The sequence below is a fragment of the Anopheles merus genome, chromosome 2R (genome assembly GCF_017562075.2).
Source record: "Anopheles merus strain MAF chromosome 2R, AmerM5.1, whole genome shotgun sequence".
Taxonomy (NCBI): Eukaryota; Metazoa; Arthropoda; class Insecta; order Diptera; family Culicidae; genus Anopheles; species Anopheles merus.
In genome coordinates, this window is record NC_054082.1 from 31,221,669 (window position 1) to 31,248,042 (window position 26,374).

General features: G+C 47.2%; 2 protein-coding genes across 8 annotated transcripts in view; one reads left to right on the forward strand and one right to left on the reverse strand.

Moving 5' to 3' along the window:
- The window catches only part of LOC121589379 (serine/threonine-protein kinase PAK 3), a 58,222-nt gene extending 37,180 nt beyond the window's left edge, over positions 1-21,042 (forward strand). For 5 of the 6 annotated variants that reach the window (XM_041908252.1, XM_041908254.1, XM_041908255.1 and 2 more), the window contains 6 exons: positions 3,666-3,837; positions 12,607-12,875; positions 14,837-15,104; positions 15,738-16,540; positions 16,620-16,838; positions 16,945-21,042. In XM_041908252.1, coding sequence (XP_041764186.1) covers positions 3,666-3,837; positions 12,607-12,875; positions 14,837-15,104; positions 15,738-16,540; positions 16,620-16,838; positions 16,945-17,028 — 1,815 coding nt within the window. In that variant the 3' untranslated portion in view covers positions 17,029-21,042. The remainder of the gene's footprint in view (positions 1-3,665; positions 3,838-12,606; positions 12,876-14,836; positions 15,105-15,737; positions 16,541-16,619; positions 16,839-16,944) is intronic. The other variant, XM_041908257.1, reaches the window with a different exon arrangement.
- On the reverse strand, positions 3,217-26,207 carry LOC121589375 (structural maintenance of chromosomes protein 6). 2 transcript variants are annotated; one of them, XM_041908247.1, is made up of 8 exons: positions 25,976-26,207; positions 24,809-25,902; positions 23,260-24,735; positions 22,988-23,189; positions 22,544-22,905; positions 21,792-22,432; positions 5,012-5,059; positions 3,217-4,706 (listed from the first exon to the last, which is right to left on the reverse strand). In XM_041908247.1, the coding sequence occupies exons 1-6, from the start codon at positions 26,072-26,074 to the stop codon at positions 22,408-22,410; spliced, it is 3,258 nt and encodes a 1,085-aa protein (XP_041764181.1). In that variant the 5' UTR covers positions 26,075-26,207; the 3' UTR covers positions 3,217-4,706; positions 5,012-5,059; positions 21,792-22,407. The 2 variants fall into 2 exon arrangements, with proteins under 2 accessions (XP_041764181.1, XP_041764180.1); XM_041908246.1 differs by having other exon boundaries at positions 3,217-4,712.
- Positions 26,208-26,374: the final 167 nt, after the last annotated feature.

Sequence of the window (26,374 nt, forward strand, 5' to 3'; positions counted from 1 at the left end):
TATCAAATCGTTATTTCGATCTGTGCTGCCTTTCCAACGACTTTCCTTTAATTTTGAATCAAATCGAAAATTAATTGTGGCGGATCAGTTTGTGACTCCCGCGATTGGTTTGGAATTAATGTTGTCTTCCTATGTGTGCGTGTGCGTGTGCTGTGACAATCCGTTTCGAAGGACCAGCAATAGTGCACAACTGCTGCCAGCTGTCCATCCATATCTTAAGGGCTTCACGGTACTTCTGCAGTGGTGAGGAGAAGGCTCTTAACACGTTCGATTGAGTGTGTGTTTCTGTGTGTCTGTAGATTGCTTCGCAAGTGCGTGCTTTCGAAATTAGCGACAAACAGCGAAAAGCTTTCTGAAAGGCTCCTCTTTAGCCTTAGCTGCCACCACTTAGGCATCAGTTTTGACTCGTAAAAGCAGGACGGGCGATTGTTTATAGACGGTTGCTGCATACCTACGTTTACACTGAAACACAAACGTTTATCTAGAAATGAGGGACTATGTTTGCAACAAACCAGAAGACTTTTTAACATAGATCGCCAGATGCGCGTTTCTTCCCAGAGTTTATTCACTACTTACAAGTGTGCAATTAATGTATTTTTCAGCTTCCTACAAGTTAATTGATACACATCGTCCCCCAAAACGGGAAAGTTAACTAATCTGCCACAGTTCGCAACGCCGCCTGCCCTGTTGTCGGTCTCCTCCCATACAATTTACAGACGTAATTTGCAACCACTTTCTTCTGCACGGATCGTTTTACGCGCTCGGCAGAATCGAAAGCAGCGACACAGCGTCCTTCCGATAATCGCCCTCCCGGGAGGATTGCGAAAAGCATATCTGTCAAAACGAAACGAAATGTGAAAATGATTTCGTCTTACCGTGTCGCCGCACAGCAACTCGCGTGCACAGGGTCATAGTGAAGGAACCAACCAGTCTCACCGTTCAGCGAGCCACGGAGCGGACGGAGAAAGGCAAGAAGGGGTGGACGAATGGTGCGAGTTGCAGACCACCCGTTGGGACGTTTGGACCCTTTAACGATAGCAAACGTCATCGAATGGAGGCCACGGCGACTACTATGCAACGATCCGCCACCGCCCGTATGAACGAAACGCAAAGGGAACAAATTAAGACGTCGTCTTCCTGTCGTTTGGTTGGTTGGTACCTTGCGGAGGAGAAGTTTGTGTTTGTGTTTTACTTTTACCGCCCGAAACAGCCCGCAATCTTCAGGCACTTTCATTCCCGGTTTGTGGTACTGGGTACCCGACAGCAACACCTCAGCAAACGACAAATAAAAGGGGCAACCGGTAGAGAAGTGGTGGGACCCGCTTCCTTCTTCGCACATTCACAAATAAACAAAACAAAAATTTACCAACAAAATCAGTGGTCAAATGGAAGGAATTTTTTTATTTATTTATTTTTCGGCGCTTGCGCTTGTGCCAAAAGCTCCCAAAAACCAATTTATGAAAATGTCAAAAATGTCAGCCCGCAACCGCCGCATTCGTGACGATGGTTTTGTGTGGTGTAGCCGTATGGCCGTATGACGCCGTGCCAATACTACTCCCTCCCTTGGCTTCAAGCGCAGTGCAATTATAAACGCATTCTCACTGCTGTCAATTTGTTAAATTACAGCAACTTGTTAAAACGTTTACAAAAATGTTAATGGAACTATCGCCTGTACATTTTCACTTTGACGGTGTAATTATGAAACTTATCGATCGTATGGAACGGTTAATCGGTAAGAAAGCCTCTAATCATTCGAAATTAAATAAATAAATATATTGTTGAACCACTAGCTGTGCGTGAAAGAGTGGAATTGTGTATGGAAATAACTTATTACAGGGTTTTCCAAGCCAGATTCGAAAGTAAACATTGTTATTCACCGCGTGCAAGATGCTAAACCATATAAATCTGATATTTCATTTCGATCATAATATTTTTTAATTTCTTCAGCATGATCTTCGACACAACTCAAGCTGGATAGTTTTTCAGTTCACTGTTATGTGTTGAAACTGAAATTTCATTTCGATTCAAATACACCATTTGACAGCTGTTGAAAAACATCTTGGATGCGGTGAATACAGGGTTTTCCAGGCTACATTCTAATGTGTACATTATTTGTTCACCCCATTCAAGATGTTTTTCAACAGTTGTCAAATGGTGTATTTGTATCAAGATGAAATTTCAGTTTCAATACATAACATAGAACTGTCAAGCTCAATCCAGTTTGAGTCGTGTTGAAAATCATGCCGACGGAATCAAAAATTATCATGATGGAAATGAAACATCAGATTGATGTGGACTAACAATGTTGCACGCAATAAATAACAATGTTTACATTCGAAACTGACTTGGAAATCCTTGTAATTATGTGCACATTCGAAGGTGACTTGGAAAACCCTGTAAAGCTAGGAACGGGGCCTTTGTAAGACGCTTGGTCCCCCACCCATGCAATCTGTGCAATTTTGCTTCCTTCTTCCTTCATCGGTCCGAGAGACCTACCGCAATCCCCCTGTTCCACAAAGGATCTCATACTGCTTCATCCATTTCGATACGATTCCCAAGAAAAGCTCGAGTTGAAAATCTCCACATCCTTGTTGCTGTATTACGATGATGAGGCAACATAAACTACTGTGTACACAGTGTGTCTGCAAAGACAAGCTCTAGAAACGATAGCTCCAAGAAGAAGAACAAACAAACAGGATCTCTAACTATGCATTACAGAAGATGAGGCGCCGAATAGGAAAAATCGAACCCATTTACACCGTGGTGGTGGTGGTGGTGAGCGCGTGACGATTACAAATTAATCACTACTACCACCCCGTACAACACACCCCGGCGGAGTACACGTGTGTAGTACCTTCTCTTGCTCTTGGAGTGGTTTTTTTTCTGTTTGCTCTTCTCCCAAGCACTCCCCAGCAAACTGGGGTTGCCTTCCCCCGGGGGAGGGCAGAATTGGTTCCTGTATTGGTTAAAATATTACATCTCACCCATTACGCAAAGCCATTCATTTGCCCCAGCCTACTAAAGGTTGTGAGCGCAGCCTGGACAGTTTGCCGGTGTTGGTATTCATTAGTTAACCATTTTAAATATGCTAAATGTTCACTTGGACCACTGTTTAAAGGTGTGTGCTGTTCGGCGGAAGGCGACACATTACAAATTCTCTTCGAAAAATTCGAATACCAAGGTGTGAAGGTTTTTCATATGTTCAAGATTGTTCTATTGCATGAATGTGTTACGACTTTACTTGCTTCGAGAACCGCTCGTTGTATAAAATAGAAATAGAGACATTTTCTCCACGTTGCTTGTTTTAGTGTTCACGTTGGCTCAATAGTTTGTTTTTTTTTCACATTGCTCGCAGCCCCGCCGCCAAGCTCTGCTGCTCGCTGCAAATCTATTGTTTTAGCTCGAACATCATTCCGCCGCCTCCTCTACTCGTTTGGCGATGCTCTTCACTTTCGTCCACTGTGCGCTACTCTATCGCTCGAGCTCTTCGTATCGCTAGACGTTTTATTTTTAGGCCAATCGAACTTCATAAATCACAAGCCTACATGTCTCTCTTTCTCTCTCCCTCTTCACCCTCTACAGCACCACACTCCGCGTTTCTATGTACCAATCGCTAATTGATGTGTTTTTTTTTCTGTTCCTTCCACATTCCATCCAACACACAGGGTATGCCAGAGCAATGGGCGCTGATGCTGAAGAACTCGAACATTAGCAAGCAGGAGCAGAAGAAAAACCCGCAAGCCGTGCTGGACGTGCTGAACTTCTTCGACAACAGCAACAAGCAACGGCCGAGCTCGAAATATATGACCCATGGGCTGCACACGACAACGCACTCGGGTAAGTTGTGCTGCGAACTAATCCTATCCATGGCACGTGATGATAAGGAGGGCAATCGCCAAACACGAATCGGGAGGAGGCGGCCTATCCTTTCCCGATTACCCGAAGCAGTGGTGAAGAGGTTCCAACGTGTTGCACATCGTCGTGTTGTGGGTCGATTGTTTCAATCGAAAGCTCACCCTTCATAGATAATTGTGCAGGCATTGTGCGACTTTGTGAGAGAGAGAGAAAACACAACACCGCACAAGGCTCGTTTTCCAACCACACCGGGGAATAGGGCAATCGCCTCCAAAGTAATGCAATATACCACCTCGAAAAACGATTACCGCGCTGAACTTTAACAACACACCTGTTGCAAACAAAACGGAAACGAACCAGCCCACCAATAAGGGCGACCATCAATTGGGAGAGCGTGAACATCCACTCTATCATCATCGGCGAACTGCGATGCGCGAAAACTTTGTGCAAACCCATTAATTTGCATAAGCGTTTGTGCGCTCGGGAAATCGCTGTAATCGCGTTTGCGGCTGGGTTGTCTTTTTTTTTTTGGGGGGAGAGTGCCGATTTCCTTTTCAATAGCTGCGGGGTTCCAACGGAGCGACCACAGGAGGGACACAAGGGGCTTTGGCAACACTGTTTTATCGAGAGCAGTGTGGGTCCCCCAACGGAGCACTTGCAAAAGAGTTGTGCTGTGGAGGGTTTCCTTTTTTTTTGTGCTGGGTAGGTAGGGCGGTGGACCAGCAAATTGTAACATTGGGATCTGTTCGTAGCTTCGTAACGATACAATCAGAGCTTTGGGTATTTTTCTCGATCAAAATTTTCACCACGTCGCGCTCGCTCGTCGCTTTTCGTCCCAAATCGTGTGCAAACTGAAACTAGTAAAGCAAAATTGAATTATTTCTGCTCGCTTTTGCGCTGCTTCGTTCGGTTGTGTGGGGTGGTTTGCCGTTCTTCAATTAAAATGATAAACCCTTTTTTCGCTTCATGCCACTCCCCACACAGATGGTGTCCGCTGCTGTGCCCGCCCGTCCACACAAATGAACTGAAAATGAAAACATAAATCTCCTTGCGCGTTGGCGGAGGGGCTGTTGTTGTTTTCAAGCCTTTGGAGGTGAGACGAGGGAGCAGTTTTGTGGTGTTGGTTGCTGTCCATGCATCCCTTTTTTTGTAATACCTTTATCGAACGCTTAGTGGATGGGCGTCTGCTCTGCTACTTCCAGCCCTGAAGTGGAAAGTAAAACGATAAAAGTATGCGTAATTTGCAATTAGTTAATTTGCCACATTTGGTAGGTCGGGCGGCGGCGGCCGGGTGCCTACCATTTGGTGTCCCAGACAGAACGGTGGTGCCATAAAATGGAAGTGTATTTTGTTAAACAAATTACTCTTAAAGAATTTTAAAATGTTCATTTCAATAATCATAACATACAACCTTCAATCCCTTATGGAAGGTTGCGCAATTAAATGTGTCTTGTGTGTGATTATTTGTATTGTTTGTATGCCACTTTTTCGGTTCGCTTGTTATACTACTACTCCTCACAACCCGCGCAAGGAGCGTCTTATGCTGAGTCAATGCATCTTAGAAACTCATCGGCATGTGAAACATGACTGTGGAAAAGCAGTGGGAGTAGAAACCATTTTTGCATGTTCATGCTACCTTTTTTTCGGTCGGTTCCCTTTAGTTAACTCGTTGTGACGCTCATGTGATGTGTGTACTAGTGATGGGTAAAGTTTGGCAAACATCAGAAGTCAACTCCGATATGACTCCGATAATGGGACCCTTTCCATTTTAAGTTCGTAGGCTGAAATTTCAGCCTGTCAGCTGTTTGCATTGTATAGCAGTTTTCGAGCAGCAATCTAAGTATGTATAATATACAGATGGGATTCTGCTTCTGCATAAAGATTTTAAGAGTATTTGGTGTATTCGTCAAGCCTCCAGAAAGCTTATTTGAACAAAAATTACACCCATGCTGTCAAAAAGTGATATTCAAATTTGGTTATAAAAAAAACATGCTATGAGACCACCTGCACTACATACACTTTGATTCTGGATTCCATCACCTGATCTCTTTAATGCGCCTTGGGATAAATGTAAACACCACCTTGTTTTGCCATTTTTTGAACAGGTACTCGAATCTAATTCTAGCTTTGAGGATAGAATAATCTAGACTGAAAATTGCAGGCTAGTTTTGTGTGTGGTTTTGTATGGAGTGTTTACATGATCTCAGCATCCAACTGTCAAACTCCATACAAAAAACTGACTAGAATCGTGAAGGGCCCCAATGTTGGAACCGACTCAAGACGGTTGGTCCGTCCATCATTATCCAGGGTCATTTGGAATCGTGCGGAATCGCTCGGAGTCGTCCGGAGTCGTTCGGAGTCTGCCGGAATCTTTCGGTGTCGGAGTCATCTGGAGTTGTTCGGAGTCGTTCGGAATCGTCCGGAGTCGTCCAGCATCGATTGGAGTCGGAGTCGGCCTTCATACAAACACATTGCACCGAACGGCTCCTGTTGACTCAAACCGACTCGAATTCCGGTCGACTTCGATAGACTTTGATTGACTCCTGTTCACGTCGACTCCGATAGACTCTGGGTGACTCCGGGTGACTCCGGGCGACTCCGGACGACTATGACTCCAAACGACTCAGGGCGACTCAGGACGTCTCTGGATGACTTCGGACGACTCTTGACGACTCAAACCGACTACAATTCCGGTCGACTTCGACAGACTTTGATCGACTCCTGTTCACTTCGACTCAGATAGACTCCGGCCGACTCACACTTCAAACGACTCAGGGCGACTCAGGGCATCTCCGGACGACTCAGGGCTACTCCGGATGACTCCGGACGACTTCGGACGACTCCGGACGACTCAGGGCGACTCAGGACGTCTCGGGATGACTCCGAACAACTACAGAGGGCTCCGGGGGACTCCGACTCCGGGCGCAACTAGAGGTTTTTGATTTTGCCGCAGTCGGAACCAGACTAACAATAGCCGGAGTTGGACCCGAGTCATGAATGCGCTGCAGAGAACACATCACTAGTATGTACGCGTCAAATCGGGCAGTCCTCCTCCGCTTTAAAGAGATGCTGATCAGACAGATAGGACCGAAATGAGACGGCACTTCCATTCGTCTACCAGTGGAGCGCCTGTGTTCGGTAATAGTAGAGAAACCCGAACCCAGAAAGTCGGGCGAAATTTTCGATCACAATCGAAGCAACCTTTGGTGCTACGTTTTGAAATATCAACATCAAAAATGGATGCCTGCAATTTCTCCTGATGTGCTTATGTGTGTTGTGTCCTTACTCGCACCCTCCCTCCCGAAGCGCCGCAGTTGCATAATTTGTTGTTTGCAACAAACAACAGCAACAATCCCCCCCCCCCCTCCCCCATCGCACATAATAAAAGGTGACAGCCACCATATTCCGTTGCGATCTTTCCATCCCCTCGATGCACGTTTGACATATTACTTGGTAGGTGTTCCGCTCCCCCAGATTCTACCCCAACCCTTTTTAGGGGAAAGGGAGTGGAAAGGAAGAAGGCGCCCGCCTTTTTTTGCAAATCACGCCAAACGCTTCACGACAAAGCATTATTTCGACGATAAGCGATCGCGGTGGTGTGTGGGTTGAACCGGCAACATAGAAGGTCGACGAGCTGCTAGGGCGCAGTAATGGCCGGTGTAAATAACACCGTTGTTATTATTTGGTGGTGCCATTTTTTCCCCGACGCAATCAGGAGCCATATTTACGGTTCGCTTCGGGGGTTGGAATTGAGCCATTGGTGGTTGTGTGTGTGTGTGTGTGTGTGTTGGCACTTCTTTTGGAAAGTGCGGCTACATGAGTCGACAGTTTATTTGTTTCGTGTTTATTGACATTTTTACCACCCAACGGTTGGTGATGTGGTGGTAACAGCAAATTGCACTGTAAACAGCGCTAAAATATGATGAACAACAACATAAATCGTGACAATTCTTTGCATTTTGTGCGTCGACGAAGGGGAATCGAATGAAGTTGAATGGTTTTGCAAACGATAATTCCTGCCCGTACAATCACTTCCACGTTATCTGCCGTGTGCTACACCGATAGTTTGTGTTTAATTTGTTGTTTAAATCACAAACCCATTCAAAACAAACTCTCCCACTCGCTTTCCCTTCCGGTGTGTGTGTGTGTGTGATTTTAAAACGAATGAAAAATGAAAGAGGCTGGAAAGTAGTACTATTTTTCAATTGGAAACCACTGCCGCCCTTGCGAATGATTAAACCGCGCTCGAAGGATGACAATTGTATCGTGCGCTAATAAGCTTAATGCTGCCGCCGGCGCGATATACAAGCTTCAAACAAATTCACGCCCCCGCCCGTTCTATACAGTCCAACAAAACAATATGACAAGTAGAAAGTAGACTTGCGCGGGCGCGCAGTGAAGAAAATCCGCGAGACGACACTGCGTGCGCAAAGTGTTTAAGCAGCAACACACATACGCAAGCCGGCAAACTGTTTCTTTTTTTTTAAAATAAAGACATTGTACGCACACAACCGTTGGCAGGGACCCGGCAAGGGCGGTAAGCCTCTCCCAAGACACTCGGCACCAAACAACCAAATGCACACACCGAGCGGTCGTGCGCGCGTGACACAAGGGCGGCACACGGGGGTGACGGGAGATTTTTAAATGGCTTTTTGCTTTCCTCCCCTGCTTTGGGAGTGGGTGGGTTGGTCTGCCAGTCGGTGGGATAGGTCGGTTTTTGGACGCTTTTCTTTCCAGCCTGCTCTCCCTCCCTTTCTCTCTCTCTCTCTACTCCGGTTGGTGTGTGGTTGTGCAAATTCAAGTGAAAGGGATTTCACTTTCGTTGCCTCTATCGTGCAAGATTTTGCATCTCATTCATCATTCATCTTCTCCCCCTGCCCTGTCTCTTCCTCCTACCTTCTGACTTTAGCCGACGATGACCGGCACACACACACCCTCCACCACCACCACCAGCACCACCACCACCAGCACCACCAAATCCACTACACTCTCACCGATCTTTTGGAGAATGCAAATTCTCACGACAAACGCTTTTTAAAAGTATCGCAACACAAAACAAAAATCAGCTACCAAACAAAACAATGCAACAAACAGGGGGGGGGGATGAATGGTGAATAGTAGAAGGTGATGGAAAATGAAAGAGCTCTCTCCAAGGGAGCTTTCACACACACTGGCTTGTTTTTTTGTTCATGGTTGTTTTGGAAGATCGTTGACACGATCGCGCTTTTCCAGCTCACAGTGGGCAAGTTGGAACAATTGCCGAAATAAAACTGTGGGCCACGTGTACCTATTGCATGAAATATAAATTTGCGTAAAATCGTGGTTAATATTAAATTGCTTTAGTTTGTTAAGCAGAGCATATAAAAGATTTTTCGGAATTGACTATAAAATATGAATAGTTTTAACGTTGGCAAGCTTTGATGATTTTTTTGAAATATTTTTTAACTATTTTTAAGAACATGTGAAAAACATTGAATTTATCTCCGTTTAATCGTGTAGGTATCCTTCTTATTCTTTTGGCATTTTCTGAGCAAGATTAGTTTTTGAATTTTTGAGGTGATTTCCTTTTTTATGAATTTGAACCACCAATTTAACACTTTGAGTGGCAGACCATTTTTGTTTATGTTTCCCTAGATGCCAAGCACTTTTTGTTTACATTTCTTATGGCTACCATATCTGATAGCCAAAGCCATGGTCCCCGGGGGATAAGTGTGTTACTGAATATAAACAAACTAGTAAAATGATAAAAATAATGACTTTTAATGCAATTTTGGTTGATTTCTTGTTGTATTTTTATTGTTTTGCTTTGTTTTGATGATTTAATCGAAAAAAAACAACAGTTTAATGTTATGTATAGATTTTTTTTTTCAAACAAGATGCTTGCAAGATGGATAAGTAAGTAAGTAAGCTTCATTGAAAAGCGATCATGGAAACAACGTACGTTAACATTTAGATAATATTAGTTATATGCTGTACATTAGACAAACAAACAAAAACAAAAATTTACTTAAACCGCGTACATTACAAAGTTATTTATCAATTTGTTGATTTTTGTACAAAATTACGCCCTAACTGTTCTAAGATATTAGGATTTTAATCCAGTTGTCCCTGGCTATCATATATCATAGCCATGACGCTCAACGTGCTAAAGAAAGTTCTTTGTTTGTGAGATCAATTATTTGCTCGGTTTCCAAACTTTTTTTCTTTTTGTTATGAATTTCCTTGGCCTTTATCTTTGATGTTTGATCCCCCGGCCAATGCCCACTGTCCAGCCGGGTGAAAATGCGCTCCAAATTCGTTTGTAAGTGCGGTTTTAACGCGCGTTTCATAAGAGAAACACTTTCAATTGATTGACTTGGACAGCTTTGGCTTTAAAGTGAACAGCACAAAAGAGTTTGATAGAAGAAGTGCATAGGCAAAGCGCAACAATTGTAAAAATTTAAGGTTTTTATAGGGAAATATCTCTAAGAATAGTAAAAACAACGTTTTGTTGTGCGCTAATAGCTCTTTTTTGTTCGGAAACCTCGCCAATCATGCTAGAGTCAAGTTATTACTAAAACCTAAATTTCTGCTACCAACCCTAACACAAACAAGACACAATTTTGATCTGCTTTTCTTAACCGATCTTGGCCGATTTCATAAATCACTCACTCAATTCATTACAATCTACCGCCCAAATCCCTCTCACTATCGTTCCCCTAACATTCGCGCTGGCGAATGGGTGTGAGAGAGAGAGAGAGAGAGAGAGAGAGAGAGAAACACAGTAAGGGGTTGCCCCCACTGTCCTTCCCAAAACGGTTGGTTAATTGCCTTAGTTTTACATCACACTATGGGAAAAATTGTTGCTCATTTATTGTTTATGTTCCACCAAACAAATCCAGGATGGCCGAGGGCATGAGAGAGGGGAGAGAAATCGAAAACTGCGGCCTTTTTTCACACATATTTCCGCCGCCAGAGTGCAGGAGGTAACCGGGTACCATCCGGTGTCCGTGGTGGTGGTGAGAGTAAAAGCCAATTAACGCTTCAACAACATAACGCGCGCGCGATCCGGGAGTAGAGTAAGAATGTGTTTTCACTTTCTTCACGGGGGAAACACATTTACAACAACGAGGGGGGGACAGTCGATCGTCAATTCCATATTAGTTCATAAGCAACAATGAGACACACCATTCGTGCTAACAACCACCATCAAGGGACAGCCACTCTCTCTCTCTCTCTCTGTCTCGTTCTAGCTGGGAAAAAAGGAGCTGGAGTGGACATCTGATACACAGGACCGGAAGCAAACAATCGTCATCAATTTTCGCTCCATTCGTTGGGTGTGATGCAGGACGACCCTGTTTATCCTTGTATCTTTATCTCGCGCCTCTCAGTGTGATTGGTGATTGCTTTTAGGTGCTGAAATTGACGCACCAATGTCACATTGACTTGTCATTTGCCACCCGACTTACCGATTGGACTGGCTGGGAGAAGGAGACAGGAAGGGGACACACACACACATACACACGCTTTCATTTCCCCATTCGGTAGGCTCTATCAAGTTCATCAATTAGTACGAGAGGATTCATTGTTGTGCTGATGTGTAGTGTTTTTTTGTTTCTTCTTTTTTATCACACCCCCATGTTGATTGTCTTTTCTCCACACCCCGTTTGTGACAGAAATCACGTACCCTGCGGCGGTGGAATGGCAGCAGTCCATGATGGCGCTTAGTTCAAATTAATTGAGTTATTCAATGGGACAGTCGACCGAACTGACTACTAAGCGCTCTGCTTCATCTTTCTCTCCCGAACGATTGCACCCCGGGGCAATCGGGGGAGGAAGAGGTGTTGGTAGTTGGGAACTTCACTCAATTAAGGTTCCCAGTCGGACCATCGGTGCGAGGTGGCCTCTGGGATCCTCTTCGATTGGTTTCATAGCTCGCGCCGTATGGCCACAGTGATCCACGGGCAATTTCGGTGTAATTTCCCATCTTCACCACCACCCAACCCATGGCAGGGAACACGGAGGGAGAGGGTGTGTTACACCCTGTTACGTTGCACCGTTAGAGATATTCCGGAGCGGAAGAACAGTGTCCCCCGAAAGGAAAGGTGGGACAATCACACCAACCAATAAAGCACAAGCCAAGGGGGTTCATTTTTAGTCGAAACTCGTTGCGCAAGTCGTTGTGGCGTTGTTGCGTAAGCAAATGGTTCAATTGTTTTTTTGCGGAATTGAGTCATTTGGAGGTTTGATGTTATAACAAGCCCACAAGAACACGGTGGGTAAAGTTGTTGTGAGGGGCTGCACCTAGCTGGCAAACACTTACAACAGTATCAAACTCCAAATCGTTCTGTAATTGAATGTCGTAAACGTAATTTCAGTTTTCTCCCGCCAAACTCAATCCAAACTAGCCGTAATGCCAATCATGGGGTTAATTGTTGCCGAACTAGTCTTAGATCACTCCAAACACCGACCCTGTCCCATTGACCTCTGCGCAATTACGTAGCCATGTTGAACCTCTGGCGGAGCGATTCGATACAGTTTCTCCCATTGAAATCAGTTGCCACGTATCAGTCTACCCATAAATATCATCCCGTCCTAATTTGACTACGAAATAGAACGACTCGCAATAGCATGTAACGACGAACCTCTTCACCCCGCGTCTATCTCGCTTCCTGTCTACCGGTGTGTTTCCATACCCTCAAAAACCAACCAACCCGGCCGGCGCAAATGCCGTGCAGATATTAGGATTTCGTTATTAATGCTCAACTGCAGCATCGTCCATAGGGTCGTCGCTGAGCCGGGTCAGCAGCAGCAGCCCGAGCAGCACGCCAACCGACTCGGAATCGCACGGCGGCCCCGGGGCGCAGATCATCTCGAGCAGCCATTCGCAAGCGTACAGCCTGGGCCTGTCGTCGCACAATTCGGCCGGCGATCATGACAGCGACGATCTGGGCATACTCAGCGGCAGCGCCAGCGGTAGCATCAGCGGCAACGGCATCCCACCGCCCATCGCCAGCCGCCCGGAACGGACCAAATCAATCGTAAGTACCGGTTGCAATTTTCTATTTTCCTTTTCCATGTGTTCTCTTCGGTCAACACATCGACTTCTTCGGTAATGGCATGCAAATGTCCAGAATAAAAGGTATTGTAGGAATTTGGAGCGTGTTTCCCGAACAAATTACCATACTGTTTTAGCTTCGGAGCGCCAGGGTCGCTATTCCCTTTCATTTCTTTTCCGTGTGGAATTTCCCTGGACCTGGACCCTGGTCCATGTGCTTTTACAAAATCCGTGAAAAAAGTATGGAAATTAGAAATCCTTCCCTGTTAAGCGCCAATGCTCTGTAAAGCTTACTGCTACCATCCCAGTGACCTGTGACAAAGCAACCCGCTCAAAGCCAAAAGAGAGCAAAACATAGGCTCCTAGGATGCCTCGGGAAGTCATCCTTACGAATAGTAGAAGAGCAAGCAGAAGGAAGATCGTAGACCATAAACGTTCCATAAATTCGTAAAACATTTCCGAACGATAGATTCTCCATTGGTTAGATAGCTTTTTGGATGGATGAGTTTGAAATTCCTCATCAAAATGTGTATTCACCAAGGTCTCTTCCCAAGGCTCCGGTTGAAGATCATCCTCATCGAAGCGAATGATCGGACGTGTCACGTATCATATCACGTCTCTACCAGAAAATCCTCAGAATCTCGGCAGTGGGTGCTAGTTGTAGAAGACCTCGTCTAGCATATGCTCAGGTCACGCTAGGTAGAGGAAACAGTTCTGAGTCCGAGAGAGGTGCGGCAGGTAATTTGTTTACTGGCCCAATCGGATTATGACAACGTGCATCATGATCCTTGTGTCCTTTCCCTTTGCATACTTGGATGTTAATTTTACCTGCCAAGATCTACACACACATCATGTGTGTGTGTGAGCTGTGTGGTTATATGAAGTCGAATGCATTTTTCTAGTTATAGTTCAAATGGAACATTGTTTTAAACTTCCCAAGTAGTCAATTCTGGTATAGATAGTAAAGCAACATTAACCGGAAGCAGCTGATTGATAAACAAAACAAAAAAAACCGGATTTTCAATCATTCTGGAATGTTCAAACTTCCAGCCAACAGCGCCGGGATTCCCCACGTTGGTTTTCATTCATTTCCTATTTCACATTGCTGTCCCCTTTTACCCTCCGTGTAACCTTGGCATGTCGAAACTCTTACCCGGGATGTGAAACTCTTACCTAGCCTAGAAGGAATCGTTTATGGTGATCCTCCCAGCAATCAGTGCGACCCTTGAAGCCGTGCCGCACCCAAGCCCCAGACCTTCCTACCCGTGTGTAGTGTTCTGTGTGTGTGTGTGTGGGTATGATCAGGACTGCGGAAAGACCGGATAGAGCAACAAAGGGTCACTGGTGAGAAGGTAAATTGCAATAGCGAAACGCAACAACACCCACCGAAGCGCATGCACAATGGACAACAAGTTTTGGGTTGATTTTTGACCAAAAAGGTTGACAGTCAGTCCCAACGCATCCCGAACCCCCGAATCCTTGATCTCGTCCCTCAGTTGCTCGTCTTCGATCGTCTTGGACGCACGCACCATAGGTGTTTGGAAGAGCGCGTGCGAGAGCGCGATGTGATATCAGTTTGGGGTAGTTTTTACTGTACTGTTTAAGGGGGTAAAAGTGTGCTTAGTTTTTAGACAACGTGCAACGATTGTGTACTTTTGCGGGATAAACATTTTGCTTGGCAAAGTCAAAAGATGTTTCAAGAGATTTACAACATTTATCACGAAACGTTTCACCGTACGGTGTCGGGTATCTTTGATCGCCTGTCGCTGCTGCTGTTGGTAATTTGACATTCCCGTTTTTTCCCCAAAAATAAATTTCGATTACCGTTTTTGTTGTAGTGTGCTGCCATTGCCCGACTGATGAGCTGAGACGGAAGTAGTACCCTGTAGTACATGAAACTAAATCGTATTTTTTTCCTTCTCAACATCTGCAATCCCCCCGTAGTATACACGCCCGATCGATGATCCGATCTCACCGCCAATACCTCCACACTTGAGTGCCGGTGCGACACACCACCAACACCACCACCACCATCAGTCGGTGGGCAGTCACGGGTCCGTGCGCAGCCCGACGCAATTCGACAAGAACAAGAACTCGGTGAACGCCGCGTCCGCACAAACGATCAGCAGCCTGGCGGCGGCAGCGGGCGGTGCCGTGATCGCGCCAGGCCAACCGCTGCCCCAGCATTTGCACCATCACCATCAACACCAAGGTAACATGAACGCTTCCGCTTACGACCATTTCGCTTCCATGCCACTAACCGTACCAATACGATTATCGCAAACGCAACCGTCTAACCAACAACAACAACCTCCTTCGCAACCAACTAACAACCAACTAACAACAACAACAACAACCATAACGCTAACAACAGTAAACAATAAAACGACAACAGCGGTACGTCCCGCGATCGTTGCACCGCTCGCACGATCCGACGACGATCCCGACGACCTGGACGACCTCCCACCACCGGGGCCCGCCGACGACGCTCCGACCGTTGACGACACGCACGACGACCAATCGCTACTGCCCGGTGGCATCGCCTGTCCGGCAACGGAACCATCGCCAGCGGCAAACCGAGGGGACGACGAGGAGAAGGAGGCGGATCCGGCGTCGACGGCTGACGCCGATTCTACCACCATCACGACGACAGCAACAAAGACGACCACTCCCATTACTACTACTACTACTACTACCACTTGTTCTAACACCACTAGCACTAGTTGTTCCATACTTACTGCGACATCGCTTACCGCTACTCCGGCAGGGCCGGTCCCTCCGGGGGCCAGTTCCGGCGCAACAGTACCACAACACACACTCAATCATACGTCGTCCAACCTTACAGCTGCCAACAATGGCCTCAGCAGTGGTGACAGCACCGGCACCTCGGTGGTGCTGCCAGCGTCCGCCGCCGCCGCCGCCGCCGCGGCAGCCACCACCCCGAACAACGTCAACAACGGCGGTACCGGCAACCTCAACACGGCGGCAGCGGCGGCGACTGCGACGACCGGCCCGACGACGACGCAGCAGCGCGCCGCCAACCTGAAGAAGAAGAAAATGTCGGACGAGGAGATACTGGAGAAGCTGCGCACGATCGTGAGCGTCGGCGACCCGAAGCGAAAGTACAACAAGATGGAGAAGATCGGTCAGGGCGCGTCCGGCACGGTCTACACCGCGATCGAAAGCTCCACCGGCATGGAGGTGGCGATCAAGCAGATGAACCTCAGCCAGCAGCCGAAGAAGGAGCTGATCATCAACGAGATACTGGTGATGCGGGAGAACAAGCACCCGAACGTGGTCAACTATCTGGACAGCTACCTCGTGTCGGAGGAGCTGTGGGTCGTGATGGAGTACCTGCCGGGCGGGTCGCTCACGGACGTGGTGACGGAGACGTGCATGGACGAGGGCCAGATAGCGGCCGTCTGCCGGGAGGTGCTGCAGGCGCTCGAGTTCCTGCACAGCAACCAGGTGATCCATCGGGACATCAAGAGCGACAACATACTGCTCGGGCTGGACGGTAGCGTGAAGCTGACCGATTTCGGCTTCTGCGCCCAGATCTCGCCGGAACAGTCGAAGCGCACGACGATGGTCGGCACACCGTACTGGATGGCGCCGGAGGTGGTTACGCGAAAGCAGTATGGACCGAAGGTAAGCAACCCAAGACGACCGCGCGCGTGTGTGTGTGTATGTGAAAGGATTACGGTAACGATTTGTTTCCTCCCTGCAGGTCGATCTCTGGTCACTCGGCATCATGGCGATCGAAATGATCGAGGGTGAGCCGCCGTACCTTAACGAGAATCCGCTCCGTGCGCTCTACCTGATCGCGACGCACGGCAAGCCGGAGATCAAGGAGAAGGAGAAGCTTAGCACCGTCTTTCAGGACTTCCTTGACCAGTGTCTCGAGGTGGACGTGGATCAGCGCGCGACCGCGTACGAGCTACTAAGGGTAATATTGTGGCGTTTGTGCTATTTGTGTGGCCACTCCACACACTCCACGCCCTATGGAACCCGCACTAACGCGCTATTTCTCTCTCTCTCTGTTTTCTCCGTAGCATCCCTTCCTGAAGCTGGCCCGACCACTCGCCAGCCTAACGCCACTCATTATGGCCGCTAAGGAAGCGACCAAGGGCCACTGAAAGCGGGAGGACGTCGTGCTACCATCGGGCTCCGCTGGAACCGACGATACTGATGGGCCGCCCGGCGGCACCGCGGCTGACGGCGGGGGTATGAGTAGTAGTAGCAGTAGTATTGGTGCGATCGCTTCTGCCAGTATTCCTTCGCCGCTTCCTGCTGCCCGCAGCGGGATAAAGAACTCTTGTGCCGCTGGTAGCAGCAACAGCAGCAGCAGCGAGACAACACGTGATAAACCCAGTATGGCCAACGTACTGTTGCCGTCCATCGATAACAACAGCTGCTGCTAGAGTGTTTGTGCGCGTTGTATAGATCAGATCTTTCCGGGAGTGGGCGCGAAGGGTTAAAGGAAGGGAATACGCAGATCAGGCCGTGGAAGATTCAGACAAAGAGAGAGAGAAAGAGTGAGAGAGAGAGCGAGAGAGAGCGAAAGAGAGACCAACACGATGGTTTGTACATAGTAAAAAAATAAATTCAGATGGCAGCAAAGGATGCGTGACGCAACGGGAAACTGCGAGACAAACAATACAACAACAACAACAACAACAACACTATTTCGTAAGCGCAAACGAGGAAACGCAAAAGGTGAACAAAGTAAACCTGGCGTAGTCAAAAAAGAAACAAGAAAAGCAAATACTTTTAGCGTTTGAGCATTAAGCATTAACAAACAAACAAGAAAAAAAGAAGACTAATATTTAATATACATAGACAATTTAAGCGTTAAAGAGCAACAAAGCAGCAGCAACAACATTGTCGGTGGATCGAAATGGCAGAAAGAAGCCAAACGACACGGAGAGATAGATGGGTCGGATTGCGAAACACAATAAGGACAGGAAACAAGCAATGCGCATCGTAAATGAGGACAAAAAATAAGGAAATAACAAATACACTACACCATTGCAAACAACGTGAGCCAGCTCCCATTGCGGAAGCGCATAGTGATAGCATTGATAACCTAACCTACAACGTGTGCGATGTGTGTGTATGTACTGCACATTCGGCGACGGTGTAGGGTGCAAGTGTAAGAAAACAGTACAGGCAACAAAGAAAACAAACCCCTCCTTTACAGCATTAATGTTGGTAGCACGCAAAAGCAGGCGAAAACAGATTACTCCAACACACACACACACACACACACACACACACATACACGCACACAAGTATACACCTAAAACATATAAGCTTAAGCTGAGGTGGTTAAGAGAAACTAATTTTGAAGAAAGAAAGTAAAAACCAATCGATTCTCCATTGTATAGTGTATATAAATAGTACAAAAACAGGCAAGCAAGATAAAAACAAATAAACAAATAAAGAAACAAAATCTAAAAATGCGCAAAAAATGTGGAACACATGTATTTGCTACACACAAAACAACGTGAATGGCTTAATATAGAAGAAGAAGAGAAATTAAATGCATTATTAAAGTGAATGGATCGAATGCAATGAGAAACTATAACAGTAAAGTACTACAAAAACAAGCAAACGCAAGAAACTATACCACGTTAAAGATTAAAAAAACCCTAAAGACATAAAGACGTTTAAAAAAAACACACAAACACACTTGAGCGTAGATCGGAAGGACACAGGCGAGGAAACAAGCGCGTGTAACAAGTGTAACAAGTAACAAACTAGGTAAAAAGCAAATCATATATAGTGAGACATTCAAATGTGGAAAGGAGCGAGAAAGTAACAGTAAAAACCAAGCACACACGCAATACACAATTGTGACAAAAGAAAGAAGAAAGTGAAAGTGCCTGAAACAGAAACATACCGAGAGAAGAGTAACACACACACACACACAAACGACGTATGAACGACGTTAAGAAATGATGTGTTTCTACAGATTCCTACTCCAACACAAACACACTCACACACACGCGCGCGCATATGCGTTTTGCGTTTTTCTTCCATTCACCAACCAACAATCGTTAAATGATCTTCTACAGTGGATCCGGAAAATACAACCAAATTTACAGCTTTTCAGTTTCAAACCCGCCCCCTCCCAGTTTATGTTATTAACATTGGAAAGAGAGAAAGAGAGAGAGAGATGAACAAACAAACAAACGTCTAAAAACACCATTTCACTTGAAGCACTTATGTAGGCAGACAAGAGATAGAGAGAGAGAGAGATAGAGATAGAGATAGAGATAGAGAGAGAGAGAGAGAGAGAGAGAGAGAGAGAGAGAGAGAGAGAGAGAGAGAGAGAGAGAGACGACACAATTCAAGGCAAAGTATTATAATTACATGTAATATAAAAAGATGTAACAGAAAGTGTAGGCACACGAAGACGAAAAACAAAAACAAATCAAATCAAAGGACATCAAGGGCCTATGTGTTTAGGTGTGTGTGTGTGTGTGTGTGTGCCGGTTATGTTTAGCATTTGCGTTCACCGAACCAACCACGTTGTGTGTAATAATCTTTCATTATGATTAACACGAAGTACGAGGAAATGATAAATTTGCATTTGTCCGTAGGGTTAGTTAGTGTCTGTGTGCGTGTGTGTGTATATGTGTGCGTGTGTATGCATTTTGTTCGAACAAATGTATTCGATTCCGGCTCGTTGTGACGCACGTGTTAGGTTTAATTTATGCTTTTCTAAACTCGCTCAGCAGCACGCTCGTTGCTCCTCTAAGCGATCGTTTTGCCTACAATCATGTACAGTAAAACACTATTCTGGGTAGATAATGTACCACAACAACATACGCTACTACTCATTGAGTAGGTGTCGTACGACTAAGCATCGACTGAGCATGTTCGGTTTGGCGTGTTTGTGGTGTGGCGTTATTCCTGTTCTTCACCCACTATACCGACGGTCGTCACTTACTTTCATAAACGATAATGTATCTTTATTATACTGAATTATGTTGCGTGTTTGTGTGTGTGTGTGTGTGTGTGTGTGTGTGTGAGTGTGAGTGTGCGAGAAGTAAGTCTTTTCCGTTTTGTGAGTTTCTAATTGCTCGACAATAAATGAAGCCCCAGCAATTGGGGGAGGACGGAAGATTGGTAAAGAAGGATTATCGTTACTGCAGTATGAGGAGGAAGTAGATCCCGCCCGACGCTGCTGCACACGGTGGCGGTGGCGCAATAGTTAAAAAAAAACGGAGGATGGGACTATATTTTTATCTACTTTTATCAGCTTTTTCCCCCACTGTATGATATATGCTTACTTTTTTCTCCTCTCAATCTCGCTCTCTCTCTCTCTCTTTCTCCAAACTTTCTAATGCAAATAAGTTAATGCGCACAGCACCATAAGGGCAGAGAATGTAGCTAACAAGAAAGGGTTACACGTGCAGTGAAAAGTTTGTATTATACAGCGTACAGCAGTGTGGCAAGGAAGGAAGGGAGTCACACATTAGGAAGAGTTGATATAAGTATAAAATTCACAAGTACGAGCCAGCTTAGAGGGTGGTGATGGGTGGTACACACGCTAAACTCAAGCGGGCAAAAGTCAAAAGGGTAAAACAAAACCCTTCCCCAAATGCCGCACACATAATGAGAGGCATGCATATTATTACATTGCACATGTTGTATTTTTTTCCTAGTCTTTTGATGTGTGTACGACACTTTCCCACAAGATGTGTGTACCACCACACGCAGTGGTTTGGTGTGTGTTTTTTTCATCATCATCATTGCATTTCACAAGCTGGTCAACAGTAAAAAAAACTCAATTCTGCGACATGCGTAGCATTGCAACAACTTCAATTCAAACACTCACCATCATCAGCTGACTGCGGGAAAAAGCAAGTGCTGAGCGCTTTGCTACAAAATAGTATAAACAAAAAAACATAGCGCAGGTGTAGTAATCGAGAAATATTTATTCTCCCCCTTGTTCTGCTTTCTTTCATCGAAAAGTGTATAATCTTCGTTCAATGCAAAATGCATACATAGAAAAGGAAGCATATTAAAGGAAGGTTAGTAAGGGAAATAGATGACAGAAGAAACTGGGAGCATCGTTTCGTTGATAACGTATTGAGAGTAGAAACAGAATTTGCTAAAGAAGAATGGCGGGAGAAAACAAACAAAGATTACTGACCCACAAAACAAAACAAAACACAACACACAACTGTTCAGTTATGAAAGATGAAATAACTAAAGCATATATAAATATATACATAGTGAGCAACATAAAACATGGAAACTTTGTCAGGTAGCTAGGCCGCTGCTGTAGTTAGTGGCAGACGAGAAAAAAAACAAACAAACACCTATACCTAGAGGCAAAAATCAGGTAGTGTGTGTAGTACACAACAAAAACGCGACAGTGCTTATAGGAAAGACGCACGCCACACAGCAATGAGCAGAGGTGGTGACGGATGCGTTTAAAGGGGTGTGTTGCTGTCTTGTTTAAAATAATATTAAAAAAACACACACACACACTCAAGGCGAGATGCAAAATGTGTCTAAAATACACAATAGCGCACGATGATAACACTCATGTAAAATTATGTAAAATGAAGTAAAGAATGGAGGGGGCGGCGGGGGGAGGGTGAAAAGCGCAGGAAAAAAATCATAGAATAAAGCGAATGAAAGCATGAGTGTGGAATGGAATGGAAGCAGCGCGGGCGGGAAGAAGTAAGAATTACAACAAAAAAGCTATATAATAGAAGTGAATGATCGAAGATAAAAATAAAGAAAACCTTTTTATACGACATGGTGTATGCATATGCGTTGTGTGTGTGTGAGTGTGTCTTAGTCTTGCAGCAGCACACCTTCTGCTCTTTCCAGCTGCTTTGTGTGATTCATGTGCGATATTCGGTCACAAACAACATACCTCTTTCTCAGCACGCCTCCAGCAACTCGATTGCTCTTCGGATGCGAAGCCTTTCATTATCTAGAAAACTCCTGCTTGGTTTGATTGTTTAGAAAACAGCTTCGTACGTACTAACGGTTTATTGTTTTATAAACTGACATCTTCGAATCTCTTCCGGATGGGCACTGGTTTCATACATAACTTAAACTTTGAATATTTTATTCCAAGCTAAAAACGTTACTCCCGTTCCTTCAGCTAGCAAGGACATGTTCTAGCTGTCCTTTGCCGTGGCCTGCTGCGATTGACGCCAGCTAACATTCAGATCATCGAATCGCAAGTAACAAGCCGCCTACTGCGTTGTACTAACCCGTTCACTAGGTAACTCAATTCTTCAAAGATGCAACTAAGCATGACTGCTGCAGGCACATTTGAACTCACTTTGCGATCGATATTGTGCGTTTTGTGCACGTTTATGGATGATGATTTTCGTTCGCATATTTGCTTCATCGGTCACTTTCTGCAAAACTTTTAACAACGGGTTTAAAGCTATTGTTATTATTCCTTTCCAAACTTCGACCTTCATGCGGAGGAATGTTCGATAACTGTTCGATCGATTCTCGTCCCGCTAGAACCATATTTAACATCGTTCCGGATCTTCCATGCTGTAAAAGTAAAAAACAAACAGTTAGTTTTTTTAACAATACACAACCCCCCCCCCCCCCCCCCCCCCCCCCGCTATTGCGACAACCAGCCCTACACCGGCAGGTACGTACCGATGGATTGTTAACTCAGCCGTGGCCTGCACTTCGCTCATGTCCTGCGGTGTTAGAAAGCAGAACTGACGGTCCGGCTTCTTCATCGCTTCGTTCAGCAGTAGCCGCGTGATGGTGTGGCGGTTCACCTGGTCAGTAAACACGTCGTACTCGTCCAAGAAGAAGAACGGCGTGCTCACGCAGGACCAGAGCGCAATCAGGAAGGCCACGGTGGCGTACGAACGCTCACCGCCGGACAGGGATTTGGTGGTCGAAACGGCATTCTGCACGTTAGCATCGCGCGGCACCACCGAAAGAGATAGCCTGCATTCCTCCTGGTTCACTCGCAGCTTGCCGAGATAGTTCCGGATTTGCATGATGTTCTGGGCGGGGACAAAGCGGGAAAGGGAAAGCGAAACAGATACAATGAGGGGCGGGGAACTAGTTGTACTGCAATATACGTACCGTGAATTTATGCTTCACTCGCAGCGCCATGTGTGTGGTCAGCTTGTGCAGGTGGCTGAAGCGTGATTTGCGGATGTCTCTCATCATCTGGGTTAGGTCGCGCAGTGCCGTCGAGTAGCGGACCAGCTCGTCCCGTTCGCGATTCTTACCTTCCAGCTCCTCCACCACATCCTCCAGCTTGTCCTGCGTTGCACTAACCAGTCTGTAATGTCCGCAAGAACGATGATAAAGCATCTCACGGTAGGAGCAGGCAGCAATCATTCGCAACTTACCTGATGCGCTTTTCGGTCGTATGAATTTTCCCCTTCAGCTGCTCCACGGATGGAATCTGTTCGCTCTCGTCGGGTCGCTCACCCTTCTCGCTAGCTTCCTGCCGAGCCTGCTCCAGTGCCGCACTCAGCGCAACGCGTGTCCGCTTGCGCTCCTCCATACTCTCCGTCGATCGCTGCAGTGCTTGCTGCTTCACCTTGTGGTTCGTTTGCAGATCGTGGCGCGTCTGCTGCTCCTTATCGATGCTGGCCTGTATGCGGGCTATCTCCGCCTCCACCGCACCCATCGCATCCTTCTTGGTCTGTGCGGCCTGCTCCTCCTGCTGCACCGTTCGGCGCACTTGGTCCAGCTTGGCCTGCTCCTCCTCGATGCCTTTCTGCAGCTTGGCAATGATCGTGCGCGAATGCTCCAGCTCCTCGCGCAGCGTCGTTTCTTCCGTTTCGCCCTCGAACACGAGGCCGGCCAGCTGCTGCAGCTGCTGCTCGTTCGTCAGCAGCTCCTGCTGCAGCTTCTTCATGTGCTGCTGGCGCTGATGCAGTTTGCGCGTCATCTCCTGCAGCCGTTCGTCCTCCTTGGCGTACGCACTGTTCAGCTCGCTCAGCTCGCGCTGCAGCTGCTCTCGGCGCTGCTGCGTGTGGCGCTTCAGCTCGTCCATGCTGACCTGCAGGTAGCGGGGCGGCTTCTGCTGCAGCCCGTACGAGCGGTACTTGGGCTGCGGGAAGAACTCCGCGCACGGTTCGGCCACGATCACCTTGCTCAGGTTCTGCGGCACGTTCTCGATCTCGCTCGTCAGCTGTATCGCGACGCTCTGGTGCTCGGTGACGAGGATCGTGTCAATGGCGGCACTATCGATCAGCCGATTCATCACGACCGGATCATTCACCTTGATCAGATTCATCAGCAGATGGGTGCCGTCCTGCTCCTGCACGCAGCCACTGCCCACATCGTACAGCTCCTTCACGAACCGGCCCGTAAAGATGGTGCGATTCTGCAGATCGGGAAACTCGCGCTTGAGCAACGCGTCCAGCGTGCGCCAGTCTTCCTGCGTCGAGACGAAGAACGCGGACAGGCAGCCGCCGAGGGCGGTCTCGACGATGCCACTCCACTTTTTGTTCCGCACCTCGATGTACTGCCCGAGCGGACCGCGCGGCATCTCGGAAAACTTGCCCTGCTGGTGCAGCTGGCGGATGCGGGCGACCAGGGCCGGCATGTTCGTACCGTACACGGCCAGCTTGCTGCGGGGGGCCGACTCGAACTGCTCCAGCTGCTTCTCGATGCGCGTCGTCTCACTCTGCTTGGCGCACCGCTCGTGGTGCTTCTCCTCCCGGGCGTCCTTCACGTGTGCCATCGTGTTGTACATCAGGTCCACCTCACGCTGCGCGTTGGCAATCATCGACGCCAGCTCGTCGTTGCGTTCCTTCAGCTGCGCCTTTTCTGTCTCCACCGCTTGCTTCCTCTGCTCGACCTGGCTCAGCCCGCTGGGTAGGGGAAACAAGACAAAATCAGTGAAAACGACAGTCGCTGAACCTTTCCACCCATTACGATACTTACTCCTTGTTTCGTTCCTGCAGATCCTGCTCGATCTGCCGAGCATCCTTCTGGATCCGGGACACACGTTCGGACGCGTTGCGCATACCACGTTCGATGGCGGCCTGTTTCGCCTGTACGTCCTGTAACGTTCGCCGGACCGTCCCGTACGCCTCCTTCAGCGCAACGTATTCCTGCTTTTTGCTTTCGATATCGGCCCGGTACGTGTCAATTGCACTGTCCGTTTTCGCGACCAACGCCTCCCGGTTGCGTATCCGATGCTCCTGCTCTTCGATCGACGTCCGGAGCTTTTTCAGCTCGTCGTCCACTGCCGCCAGCTGTTGCTCCTGGTCGATCACGTTGCGCCAGGCCAGCTTTGCCTGCAGCTCGCTCAGCAGTTCGCCCATCCGTCCCGCCGATTCGAGGTTGGATTGCTTTTCCTCCAGCACCACGATCTCGTTCGACAGGTACTCGAGGCTTTTCTCCTTCACCACCAGCACGTCGCGCGCCTTCTTGGCGATCACGGCACACTCGTTCAGCTTCTGCTTGATGGTGTCGATCTGGGTCGCCTTCGAGAAGAATGTGTACTGTTTGCTTTCGTCCGAATCTTTCAGCAGCGAGCGGGCCAAATCTTGGTTCAGCACGCAGATCGGATTGTCCACCTGGATGTTGAACGCGAGCAGTATCTTCTGCAGCTCCGCCCGGCTCGTCGACACGGTCTGGCCATGCTCGTTCTTCAGCTTGTACGATCCGCCCCCGGACGCGTTCAGTGTGCGCTCGCATATGATGCGCCCGCCGTAGCGCTCCTGGTCGTACGCATTGAAGGCAGTGTTTTCCAGATGTATCTCGATCACGGCCTGCGTTTCGCCGTGCTTGATCAAATCCTTCAAGCTGCTGCACCGATTCGTTTGACCCGCGTTGCAACCGAGCCCGATCGTCATGGCCGCCAAGATAGCGCTCTTGCCGCTTCCATTCTTGCCCACCAGCAAATTGGCGCGCTTGTTAAACTCCACCACCATATGCCGATGGCACATGAAGTTCTTCAGCACAATCTTCAGCACCTTGCCGTTGCGGAACAAACTCAGCCCATCCGGATCTTGGCTTGAGGGAACGGCTTGCTGCAAAGGACCAAGAACATGAAATAGTTTGTACACATCGTTTTAGGAGGAATGTGCAAATTCCGGCACTTACGCTGCTGTGTATGTTGCCATCTTCACCTCGATGACGCTTTCCATGCGATGCACGGGCAGAGTCTTGCGACAAGTGACTTCTTTTCCGTGTTTCACTCATCGTAGAGCGACGCAAGGATTATGTACTATGAAGCCAGAACGCCGGAATTCACAAACAAAAAACAGACAAACGCACACATTCGATCACAATGGCAGCCGACGCTATGAAGCGAAATCCGTTGTTTGAATCGAAAGTACGTAGAAAAAAGGTAGGTTAATAACCATTTTTGCAAACTAGATTGACATGCCATTTTGACACTTGGGAGCAACGTCAATCGGACCGAGCACGACACCCGGTGCAGATGGATTCAAACTGACGGTTACTTATTTAAAAATGTTTAATTATTTTTTAAAAAGATAA